The sequence below is a fragment of the Chiloscyllium punctatum genome, chromosome 20 (genome assembly GCF_047496795.1).
Source record: "Chiloscyllium punctatum isolate Juve2018m chromosome 20, sChiPun1.3, whole genome shotgun sequence".
Lineage (NCBI taxonomy): Eukaryota > Metazoa > Chordata > Chondrichthyes > Orectolobiformes > Hemiscylliidae > Chiloscyllium > Chiloscyllium punctatum.
In genome coordinates, this window is record NC_092758.1 from 51,962,137 (window position 1) to 51,974,658 (window position 12,522).

Below are 12,522 nucleotides of genomic sequence, written 5' to 3' on the forward strand. Positions count from 1 at the left end.
AGAATCTGGCAGGTTGAGCAACAAATCAACATTAAATGCCGTGACATAATCTGCTCTCTTTGCCTGTTTTTCTTACCCCTGCAGCATCTCTGTGTTAGTGCCTGTTCAAGCATGGTGGTTGGTCAGGCTGTACCACACATGGCTGACAGTATATTTGAAGTGTATTTTCAGGAGTCAAGGCACTTGTGTGGAGACAACAGAAGTGCTGCAAAGTCTGACTTTATTACTGATTAATTTAGAATGTGAAGAAGAAGATGGAGGTTCTGAAATACTCTGCTGTGGCTATCTTTCCATCTTAACAAAACTATCTTTTGTAACTTGTTTGACATTTCGACATTTTTATTCAGTCAAATATGTTAGGTGTTTAAATTTCATGATGTAGCACTTGGCACACTGTCAATTTGTATGGCAAAGTAAAGAAAAGTCTATGAACTAAAATAATGGACCCCTTTCCACAGCCATTGGGTTTTTTGTTACTCCTAACTGCCTATGTGGGTAATTTTACATTGCATAAACTTGAAAGTTAACAATTGATACTGTGTTGTAAACTTATTTCAATGAAAAACTAGAACGTAGCCATTGTCTGTGAAGAATTTAACAGAAAATTGCTTAATTTAAAAAAGATTCAGACATTATAAAATACACTCACCATTGGAATGTTTTAAGGCTGCAATTTTGAAGTTCACATTTCTTCAGAGTTCTGAATTGAAAAGGAAGTGGTAATATCAGCTAATGGGTTATTTAAATATCAATGCACAAGATTTGTTTATATTTAGCATACTTCCTAAAGGCAATTATCTATCCATTGTAAATTTTAAGCACTTCTGTTTTCTAAATACAGTAATAAATACATTACCAACCTCCACAGCGCTTGCAGTGAGAATAGTGACGAGCTCTGAAGACAAATTTCTCTCCGTCCTTAGGTGTCTCGTTGCAGGTATATATAACTCACACACTGGCAAACTTGGGCTCAAAACTAGACACTGTCCAAAATCCATTCCAAGAGATCTAATAATTTCTAGTCATTGATGTTCTCTTTCATTTATTCTTTAATGTGTTTCATTAGTGTTAAAGCAAGTCCTGACAGTTTAGAATGGGAGCCAGCACGTCCTGACATTACCTCCACACAGTCAGATCAGAATAGCTCACTGAAACTTCCTGCACAGTAACTTGTATCCAAGAAACATGTTGAACTGTTGATTTTTATTAATCATTTGCCAAAATTAGTTTAAATTTTTCAGTTTTTTTCAACCAAAGAAGTGAACATAAGAAGCTTGACTCACCAGAAAACTAAATATCACTCAACCGATAATTTTTCCAATGTTTGTTGTAAACAAACTATTTTTCCCTTCTTGGGTGTCAATGCATTTTGTTTCATGTCTCCGCCTACTTCTGTGTATCTTTCACTACTCAAAGAGTCTTTGCACCTGAACTGATCACAAATTCCAACGGCTATAGTACAGTTTGTTTGTTCCAAACTGTTTGCAACATAATTAATGATTGTTTTGACCAATTTAAAAACAGTTCTCAACCTAATTGCAGAAGTAACTACATCACAAATACCAATGTTTCTGGATGGAAAAGGAAATAATATTTTGATAATATATTCATAATAATATATTCATCCATGATTTTTAGTTACTATTAATTTCAAAGCTATATTTTAGATGCTAAATTGAATATTTATCAAAAATTACACTGCGATAACAAAGCTTTCAAACACTTACCACAAATATTTTTTTTGTGATGCCCTGAAAGACAAGTGGCATGTAAAAAAGGACAACAATTTCCGATCTTCAATAGACCAGTGAGTCCATTAAAATTGCTGTGTCCTTTTGTTGGTCAAGCATCACTAAATGAATTGTAGAAAGAGGGTGGAGAAATATTCAACCAGGTTGGTCACAGTGAGACAGGAACTGATCTTTCTAAGAATCATCAAACTCAAGTCATTATTTGCATTTAGTTCTTGTTCAGACATTTATTTGACATTTTAAAAAAATATTTCATGAGATGTAGATGTTGTCAAATAAGCCAGAATGTATTGAACATCTCTACTTGCCTCAGAGAAGGTAATGGCGAGCTCCTCCTTTAACTGGGGAAGTAGGGACACCCACAATGCTGTTAGGAAGGAGGTTCTAGGACTTTGACCCATAGCCAGTGGAGAAACAGTGAAATCGTTTCAAGTCAAGATAATATATGATTTGGAGGAGAACTTGCAAATTGTGGTATTTCCATTGACCAAGTTGCCCTTATCCTTCTAGATGGTATACATTGTGAATTTAGAAGGTGCTGTTGGAAGAGTATTTTACTGCAGTGCATTGTAGAATCATTGAATTTTATGATACAGAAAGAGGCCATTCGACATATTGTGTCTGTACCAGCTTCCAAAATAGCTACCTAGCTAGGCCCATTCTCCAGTCTGGTCTCTGTAGCCTTTTAAATTCATCACTTTGAAATGTATATCCAACCCTCTTTTGAAACCTCCTACAGAACCTGCCTTCACCCATTCTCCCAAGCCGTGCATTCCAAATCTAAAAATCTCTGATTAAACAAGTTTCTCCTCATCTTACTCCTAGTACTCTTGCTGACAATCTTGGAGTTGTGACCCCTAATTACTGACATACCAACTAGTTGAAACAGAATATCCTTCTTTACCCTGCCAAAATTGTTCATAATTTTGAATACCTCAATAAGTTCACCTCTTAATCTCTACTCCAAGAATAAACCCAATTTTCTCTAATCTTTAATTGTGTCTAAAATCCCTCATTCCTGGTCTCATTCCAGTAAATCTCCATTGCACTCTCTCCAGAGCTTTAAAACCTTTCCTTAAAGAAGGCTTAATCTTACATTTTTTTGACTAAGTGACAGTTGTACTGAGTTATTTTGGAGGATATCTTTCCACTAAGTCTAGCGAGATTTCTCAAGATTTGGAGATGCTGGTGTTGGATTGGGGTGTACAAAGTTAAAAATCACACAACACCAGGTTATAGTCCAACAGGTTTAATTGGAAGCTCTAGCTTTCTCAATGTATTTTAACAAACTCTTTTCATTAACTATGCACTCTATCCCTGTGGTGACCTCCCACTCCCACCTCCCCCTCCGCCATCTTTTCCTAGCCCCACATCCTGTTCTCAGAACAACTCCCTACTGAGTGGTTATTAGCAGAAAGTCTGGTATTACTGGCACCCGCTCCAAATGAAAAACTGATACCCTCAGCCAAGTGTTGGTAATCTATCTGTGCTACTTACTGGCAACATAATGGCACGATAGCCACAGAGCCACGCTGCTCCTGGCACACAGCCAGCGTGGCTGACACTCCCTTGCATGTATAATCACATTCTCTCACTGTTTAACTACCATGCCACACAGTCCGTAGCTATGTTTCATCTAAACACCCTCTCTAATACATGACTACCCTGTCCCCAGTGTCCACTGTACACCTGTATCTTGTCACTGTCCAATGGGGAATAAACCATACAAACAATCAGACAACTGCAAAGATGAGCTTTTATTTACAACCAACAAAAGTGCATGCAAGCAAAATGAGTAAAGGCTGCAGCTTGCCCCACAATGCAAATCAAATGCTGTTATCAAGACCAATGACAATTCCATACTCTGCGATGGTCTGCTGCATTCAGCTGTCATCTTCTGGAAGTGGGTGTCAATGAGATCTTGTCTGCCTTGTGATGTTCAGCTAAGTTCTGTCAAGTACAAGGCCAACTTCCTCCTCTCCAATGTCCTCCTTTTCCTTCTCAAAAGACTGCTCACATTCTCCAGTTCCTTAGCATCATCCCATTGCCTCCTCTAATTGTGCAGAGCATAGCATGATAGCATGCCATGATGATGTGGGACACCTTGTTTGGATTATATTGAAAGCAGTATACACCCCCCCTCCGCCAAAAAAAAACGCAGTCCAAGAAGCAGAACCATACCTTCAGCAGCCACTGTAGGCTTGGTTGAAGCATAGACAGCATTGTATCTGCATTCTGTACCAGCTGTCATGAGCCATGAGCTTAGTTGTGGGAAAAGATCTGTTAACCCACGATAGACTCACAAAAGCAAAATTGGCCAAATTGTACCAAAAACACCCAGAATTCCTAAGCAGGCTCACAAGCCAAATCAGACAGCCCACACAGACAAGAGAATACACTTTAACCTCATTAACAAAAACAGCACCACAGGAATCTCAAAGCCCCAAGGGCAGTTTCACAACCCAGCAATACCAAAGCCACACAAAGAGCAGGTCAGACAGAGAGGCACCAGCAAGGACATGCTCCAGGAACAGGACAATGGAAGCACCTAACCACTTCAGAGGAGACATTAACACCTATCTGTGAAGAGGAATGGAACCATCGATACTGTCAGGATGTTGCATTTTGTGAAGGAACAGGCCATTCATCCGATAATTGTTTTCCAATTAGCATCCTTGTAACTAGATTACTCCATTTCCAGATACATTGCAGTTTCCCATTTCTTATTCAGTCTTATTGTGCAGCATTATTATAAAATTGGTCTCATCCTCACCTCTGGGAAGAAAAATCTGATCTACACTCTGTCAGTTCTGTGTCAGTCTAGTCAATTTCTCTTCCATCAATATTGCTTGCAGTAAACTGTTTGTCATTTTCACTTCAAGCTGTGTTTTGTGATCTCTAACCTATAGGGCAAATTTCTCTGACATTAGAGGTTAGCCCTTGTTCACCTGTAGCCAGCCTTCTAGGGTGCCTAGACTCTCAAATATAGTGGGAACTCAAGAGTGCTCCAGGATGTAGGAATCACAGCAGCTGACATGGTAGTGGACATATGCCTCCAGGAAGCGGTAACAGTGATCCCAGGTCATCTGCACTTTAATCGAATGGAACTCCTTCCTGTTGATAAATTCTGCTGCAGTGTGATATAGTCCTGTCAGTGTCATGTGTGTGTGTGTGGTCCATGGCATCCTGCATCAGGGAGAAGTTAGATGTATTTCCAAATCTAACTCTCCAGACTGCAGCACTGACCTCATCACTGGAAAATTAAATGGACCAGTGTGGTCTTGTACAGGTGGCATCAGTCACTGACCTGATGTATTCATGAGTGCACGACTGACAGATCCCACACAGGTTATGCATCATTCCCTGGAAGGAGCCAGTCATACAGAGGTTCAGAATAAACTATCACCTTCAGAAGATTGTCTCCCACAGCTACAGCCCTCCGGTCACACTCTTGCATCTGGAATAGTTTTGTTGCAATGTCCCAGGACACACAGAGCCACTGTTATCACTTTGTCTTGCTCATCTCTAAGAAACGGAGAAAAGGCTGAAAGGTACTGGTCCTCCAATAGACCTCAGATATACTGAGGAGCCCTGCAGCTATGTCCTCTTCCTGACCTGAGTTGTCCTTAGCCTCCATAGTGGCCTGCCCCTTGGCTTGCCATCAGCTCTCATTCTCCAGCACCCATTTTCCCTTTTTTGGAAGGCAGCCACATTAACCAATATCCCACCAGCAACTGGGCACAAGACTATTGCTAGAAATGACCTATATTGGGAACGTAGGGAGCAAAACTACTTCTTAAGTCTCAGAACAGTCAGAGCTGGCATAGCCTTCAGTTGAGGGTTGAGCACTTCCATATTGTGAGACATAGAGCACCCCATAGCAGTGGCCATATCTCTGTCATTCATTCAGCATCAGTGTCAGCATATTCACTAACTTGGCGAAGGCTGCATTACCAGACCTTTGCATCAAAAAGGGAATGCCTCCACTACTCTGACCCTCTTCCCATCTCAGACCCATATGAATCATTCAACTTCCCATTGCAGTCAGTATGGATCATGTTAAATCTGTATGACAGATGATGATGAAGTGACAGTCTCAGCCTCCCACAGCACCTTTGGAAGTTGCACAAATGACAAGTTGTCCTTGGGTAGCTTTCCCCTCCTGTTAAGTCATTGCCATCTCAATGATGCAGAAGTTAGCACCAATGTACAAAATTTCAAGGACCAATGATGCGGTGCAAATCACCTCTGACCAGCATTTGAATTCTAAGCACATTCAATCTGCACCTATTTTAAATGAGTGACCTAATGAATGCAAGTGATATGTGGTTTGCAATGTCTGCTTCATTCATTTTCCCCATCTGTCCCACCCTGGCCTTCAAGTCCCCTTGAACATTGCACTACCCTAACAGACCATTTCTACTCATTCCTTGCATGTGGGGATCCGTCACGTGGAACTTTGTTTCCAACTGTCCTTCCTAATTGTTGACTGCTGACATTATACCTTCATGATGCCCACACTGGTCCTGTCTATTACCCTGTGGAGGCCACGCTAGTGGTCTCTGCCTATACAGCCTCTACCCACAGCCAACCATGCCCTTTTATTGCTGTACCACTATCCTACAGGAACCTTGACATACACTCATCACAGTACTTGTCTCCACTGCTACACATAACTCCACCCAGCCTTCACTCCCCATCACTTATACATTGATCCCATTGCTGACCCTCTAGGCCCCCCGTATTCTCCTCTACAACCAACACATGGATCACTAGGACGATATAGGCTTGAGACCTCAGACTGGCTTTGACAGGCATTTTCTAGTTATGATTGATCAGACCCTAACCAGTGTTGTTGTTGTTTGTTATTTGATGTTACACCATTTCGATGACTGCTTGTGCTGGCCCCAGAGGACTGAATATTGATCACTCCCTGAGCTGTATTTCAAACTGTCCCTCGATTGTGCCCGACATCTCACTTTGTGTGTACTGAGCCTGTGACTAATGATACAGGGACCACCAATCTACAGTGACATCACCTGACTGAACAGAGGTCTAATCCGCACCCAATTTCTGATGGGGACATTTGATTTAATAAATGTGCTGTGTATTTGTTGTGCAGGCAGATGACACATGCTGTACATGTTAAATTGATATCTCAGTGTGTCATTCAGATGTACATGCCCCCATCAACAGATGGATCCCTACTGACAAACATGACAGGCAAGTTTTATTGTGTGTCTGTGCAATAGAGCAGAACTGGTTACCTTTGGCTCTGGCTGAAACACCAATGCGTTAACAAGCATGTCAAGGCAAGACAACACATAGATATTGGGAGCATGCAAGTAGGTGCTAAGTGGATGAGTGCCAAGAGAACAAATGAGAAGCCCTGAGATACAAACTGCTCCAATCTTTGAGCTGAGTGCTTGACCCCATGCACAAAGTATCCATGCAGCAACCTTTCAATGCTACTCACTGATGCTCCCTGCAATCCTCATTTGTGCTTCCTAAGCATCCTGCAAATGGATCAGAGGGTTGCCATGATAATCCTAAGGTTTTGGCAAATTTCTGATGCAGTGTGTTGCTTCCAGTGTTGAGATAGGCCTTGACTAGATTCTCATGAAATTCTGTCAAATGTCTCAATGTAGCCCATGTCGTCTGGTCCACTATAAGATTCTGCCTATTATTTCTAACTTTTGAAATAAGAAATAGTGATGCAACCACTCTTATAGACACACCCCTTTGTTGCAATCTGAGTTAGTTGAAGGCAGAGGAAGAGAACAACCACAAATCTTCTCAATAGCTGTTACAGTAAATCCTCTGTGGCTGTAATGAACCACTGATAGCTGTTTACTACGGAATGAAAATCTCCTCGTCCCTCCCTCAGACAAGTATTGCATTCCATCTGAACTGAAAAAAACCCACAAAGCAAAACAAACACTTCCTCCTAACTCGGTATTGCCATTCTTTATACCTCCATTTACTTCCTCTGTTCCTTCACTTACTGCTCAGGACTGTGGTGCGACTCTCTTACTAGCTCCCTCCAAAAGGGGAGTTGCCAAGTGTGTGATTGTGATCTTATTATCATCCCAACATAATAGCACTGCATGAGGATATTTATGCCAGTGGCCAGGCACATTCCGGTAATCTAGAACAGCAGAGATTTTCAGAAGTTTTCTTCTGGTTGGATAATGTTGTGTAGCATTTCCAATTATTCAGAGTACATACAAAAAGACTGCAGAAATTGATTATGTCTCTCTAATTCTGGAATGGGGCTTTTACCAAAACTGTCTCTTCAATCTGCTGTTTTTAACTCTCCATGGGTAGCAAAAGCTCCTGTCCTGCATTTGCACAATGTTCACCAATGACATTTCAATAAAGGCCTTCAGGAAGTATGCATGTACATAATGGTACCACCTGCCAGACGGTACTTGTGCCAGATATGCTCAGTACATCGTGCCTCTCAACAGTCTCCAGCCAAGAGAAATTATGACATTGTTCCTCAGCACATAATTTACCCGTGTCTTAAACAGCTGCAGAATATAAGGCAGCTTATTCTATGTTCATTAAAGTTATCAACAGTATAAAGCTATAATCCAGTCAATAGGTTAGGGCCTCCTGTGATATAGCTGTAGTGTCCCTACCTCTAAGACAAGAGAGCTGTGTTCAAGTCCCATCTGAGGTGAGTAATAATGTCTCTGAATAGAAAATATCTGCAGATGTACTCCAGGCATGCTACATTCTAGAATTTTTATAAAGAAGTTTGTGGTTCAGATCATAGGAAAGCATAAAGTTTTCTTTGAATCTGGTTCTGGTCACTGAGAATGAAATTTATCTGGAGAACATAAACTGTAATACAATCGTCCAAATTATGATATTGAGCTGGTTAAATTCCAGAATTGAGAGTGTAGTGCTGAAAAAGCACAGCAGGTCAGGCAGCATCCGAGGAGCAGGAGAATCGATGTTTCAGGCATAAGCTCTTCAGGGATGAGGTTTTCATTGATGAAGGGCTTATGCCTGAAACATTGATTCTCCTGCTCCTCAGATGCAGCCTGACTTGCTGTGCTTTTCCAGCACCACACTCTGATCTCCAGCATACGCAGGCCTAACTTTCTCCTCGTGAAATTCCAGCTTCACTTTTAAGGCTTTGATGTCACCAAGCTGCATCTAGATTCCTTTGTAAGTAGCATGTGTTTCCATGCCGCCTACATCAAGCAAAGAGGAAACGGTTCAATAGAATTTCTCAGGGATTTGGAGACTTTACATGATTATGGTTTCTTGTCTCACATATTGATTTTAATACTTCATCCGCTGCTCTGGTTTCCATATATCCAAACCCAAATTAAACTAGCTTTATTTTGGCATTTATTTACTTGCTACATCCCACACAACTTAATCAGCAGGACCATTTTCATTTAGAGTTTCAAAGTAATGACAAAATTGTTTTAGTTTGTCTCCTTTTCCAACTTTCACCCAGGATATTGCATGGAAATGTTATCATATGTAACTGCCAAGTAAATGAGATTGAGTTTTAATCTGGATTCAATACCAACAACTTGCAACTATTTATTTGACATCTTCTTACATCTTGTTTCATCATTAGTTGTTGGTAAATTGTAACAAAGGTGTAGAGCTATGAGCAGAGAGCAAGGCTGTGGGGTGGCTTCAGAATTCTCCAAGTATAGACACTGACATTTCAAGTTGAATGGCCTTCACCAGAAATGTGCATGATTCTATGATTACTGTGCACATATCCATGGAGTTATCACAATCATCATGGTAAAGTCTAGCACTTAAGTATCTTTTATAAATATGTTTCTGAATCCACAACCAGATTCACCAGCTGAAGAAGTAAAGTTACTACTGTACAGTGCTGTCTGAATCCCTGAGATGAATATAGATGGATTGATGCTAGGGAGGCATAAAATAAGTGAGTGCATATGCTGTAAAATGTGGAGAAAGTGAGGACTGCAGATGCTGGAGATCAGAGTCAAAGAATGTGGTGCTGGAAAAGCACAGCCAGTCAGGCAGCATCCGAGGAACAGGAGACTTGACGTTTCGATCATGAATCCTGATGAAAAGCTTAAGCTTGAAATGTTGACTGTCCTGTTCCTTTGACCGGCTGTGCTTTTCCAGCACCACATTCTTTGACTATGCTTAAAATGTTCAAACGTAGAATGGCAATAGGCCTTGTATTTTGCTTGATCTAACCACTAAGTGTGGAAGCTGCATGTCTCATCGCAGAAGTCTTCACTCATGGCAGGGAATGGCACTTTCACTTTGTCAGGATTTGTCAGGTTTCCCAATTAAGTGCGTTAGACTAATATCATAGAATTCACTTGCTGTGCATATTCACTTTCTTTCTTGTTTCATCTATCTTCTCCAGAAATCAAAAGTGAGAAGTTTCAGTGTTTAAGATGAGTTGGAGTAACCTAGCATCAGTATGTGCTGACATGTACAGGAGTCATGTGATAGGGTTCAAGGCGTTTTCTTTTAGGTACTGCTTAAGACTTTCTCGAGGACTATTTCTGTTTCACAAGGGCTAGTTTTTCATTCTCACTAACTCCTTTATTAGGTGATGCAGTTAAGTGTTAACATTTTCAGTATTTGTTTGACATATTTGGGGGTATTTGGATTCACACAAAAGCAAAGTTTGAAGAATTAAACAATACCCTCAATAATCATCATTGCTCCCTTAAACACAAAGACACAGCACAAGTAAATATAGATTAATGTCAAGACACCACTTTATTTAAATTGGCATAACATATGAAGGTTAATTTAGCAATAAATTTTTCAAAATTAAACTGACACATGTCAAAACTCAAAAAGCCATTATGAATAAACATGCTTTCCACAGATTTGGGATTCATTTGCATATTTGTCTTTGACACAGTCATAGTGACTGTATTTCAAGCAATTTACAATACGTGAGATGCACTGAGATGTGATAGTGCATATACATATATATTTTATGAAATAAAACTGTTTGTATTAAATTACCCAATTGCCAGTATTCATTATAGTAGTTCAGACAATACACTACTTTGCTGAAAGGTTTAAAACTGGTCTCTCCACTTCTCAGCTGAACTGGCTGTTCTTCCTGCTTTACTCTCCTCCCCTTTCTGACCCTGTCTCCCTATCTTTGCTGTCCCTCTTCCCTCTTTTGTTCTGTTTTTTTTTCACCCCCAGATATGCCAGCCTCAACTCCCATGCACACTGTGACCTGTTACCTCAGGCCTCAGAGCTCCCACTTTATTTGGCTGCTTGTTCTAGCGTCACTTACTCCAGACTCTTTTACTCTGTTTTCACTTGCTCTGGTCCTACTTGCTCTACCTTCACTTGCTTTGGTCTCCTTAGTCAAATTCACCTCTTGTTTTTCATACATTCTGAAATATTTATCCCCTTTCATTTTAAAGATTTTTATGTTTTTGGCTTTGATCACGTTCTACTTGTATTCAGTAACTTTGCATACTTTACTAGTTTAAAAGCACTATATAAACATAAATTGTGGTTACTTTGGCATAAAGAAAAATCTACTAAAGTTTCTTTTTGTTGATAATCTTAGATGTATTTACATTTCACCAAGTGCTCTGAGAAATATGATTGACACTTCCGAAGAGGAAACAGATGTAAAATAATTTCAAGTAAGCAGCTGCAAAATTTTAATGTTGAACTCAAATTAACATACAATCTAGTTTACATGGCAGTTACAGATATGTGATAACGTTTCCAAGCAACGCTGTGGTATCTCTTACAGATTTCTCCAAGGAATTAGCATCCAATAAAGATTCATGCACATTCTTGGTGTCCCTAGACTCATCCAATTTATTCTTACCTGAGGAGGGGTGGTGCTCCTCCCGCTCATCCAGTTTCAGTAGTTCTCTGCATTGTTTGGTGATGTTGTGTGGTGCACAGAAGACTGTGACTATTTGTAATACCCTTGGTGACGCACAATGCAGATCATCTTCAGAATGATCGAGGCAGCAGAGGCACATTAATCAGAAAGCCAGTGGTCTGGATGCAAATATGGCTCAGTTGGATGTTTGAGCTACATTATGCCAGTATTCCACTGTGCTGGGGGAATAGTCCAAATGTCATTTGCAAGGTCAGTGCAGAATAGCTCTTGTCACCCAAGATCCACTCGTCAACCTGCACCTTATGATTTGTGCAAAGCTGGTGTGTCATGAGAGCTTCCTGGGGAATGAGCACAGAAATGTATGATTCTTTGCCTGTGAGTGCAGACATGCCATGTGTTAAAAGGGGGCAAGTTGGTTCCTAGCAGCTCTATGAGTGTAACTGATGACCGATTGTACTTTAGAGAAATGAATGATGGTACTGAAACCTAATCCCCTTGCCATCTGGCTGTCCTCATCAATGGATTAATTGATGAATTCATAACATGACAGAAGAGGATGTTGGTCACCTATTTTAAGCACCTATGTCTGGCAGACTGAAAAATTATGTACATTGCCTGTGGAGCCTTGAGACAATGACTGATGAAAAATCTGAGCATTGCAGTCACATTGAGGAGCATTGGCATCATTCCTGGCATTATTCCCTTTTCTGATAAATCCTTATGTATATGTAATACTGCCCTTGCTGTCTCCTTCTTAACTTGGATTCAATTCATCTATACCAGGAATTTTATCATCCTGACATTTTAAACCATCTCTTCCTTTTCAATTACTTCATCTTATTATATCTTAAATGTCTTTCTACCATTTTTGATCTCTTCTTTTAAAGTCATGTCAACCACATTACTGTCACT

The 12,522-nt window shown here is 40.3% G+C and overlaps 1 protein-coding gene across 2 annotated transcripts in view; it reads right to left on the reverse strand.

The window, feature by feature from the left end:
* The window catches only part of simc1 (SUMO interacting motifs containing 1), an 87,865-nt gene that overhangs the window by 67,013 nt on the left and 8,330 nt on the right, over positions 1–12,522 (reverse strand). For both annotated transcript variants that reach the window (XM_072590915.1, XM_072590916.1), the window contains exon 3: positions 650–700. In XM_072590915.1, coding sequence (XP_072447016.1) covers positions 650–652 — 3 coding nt within the window. In that variant the 5' untranslated portion in view covers positions 653–700. The remainder of the gene's footprint in view (positions 1–649; positions 701–12,522) is intronic.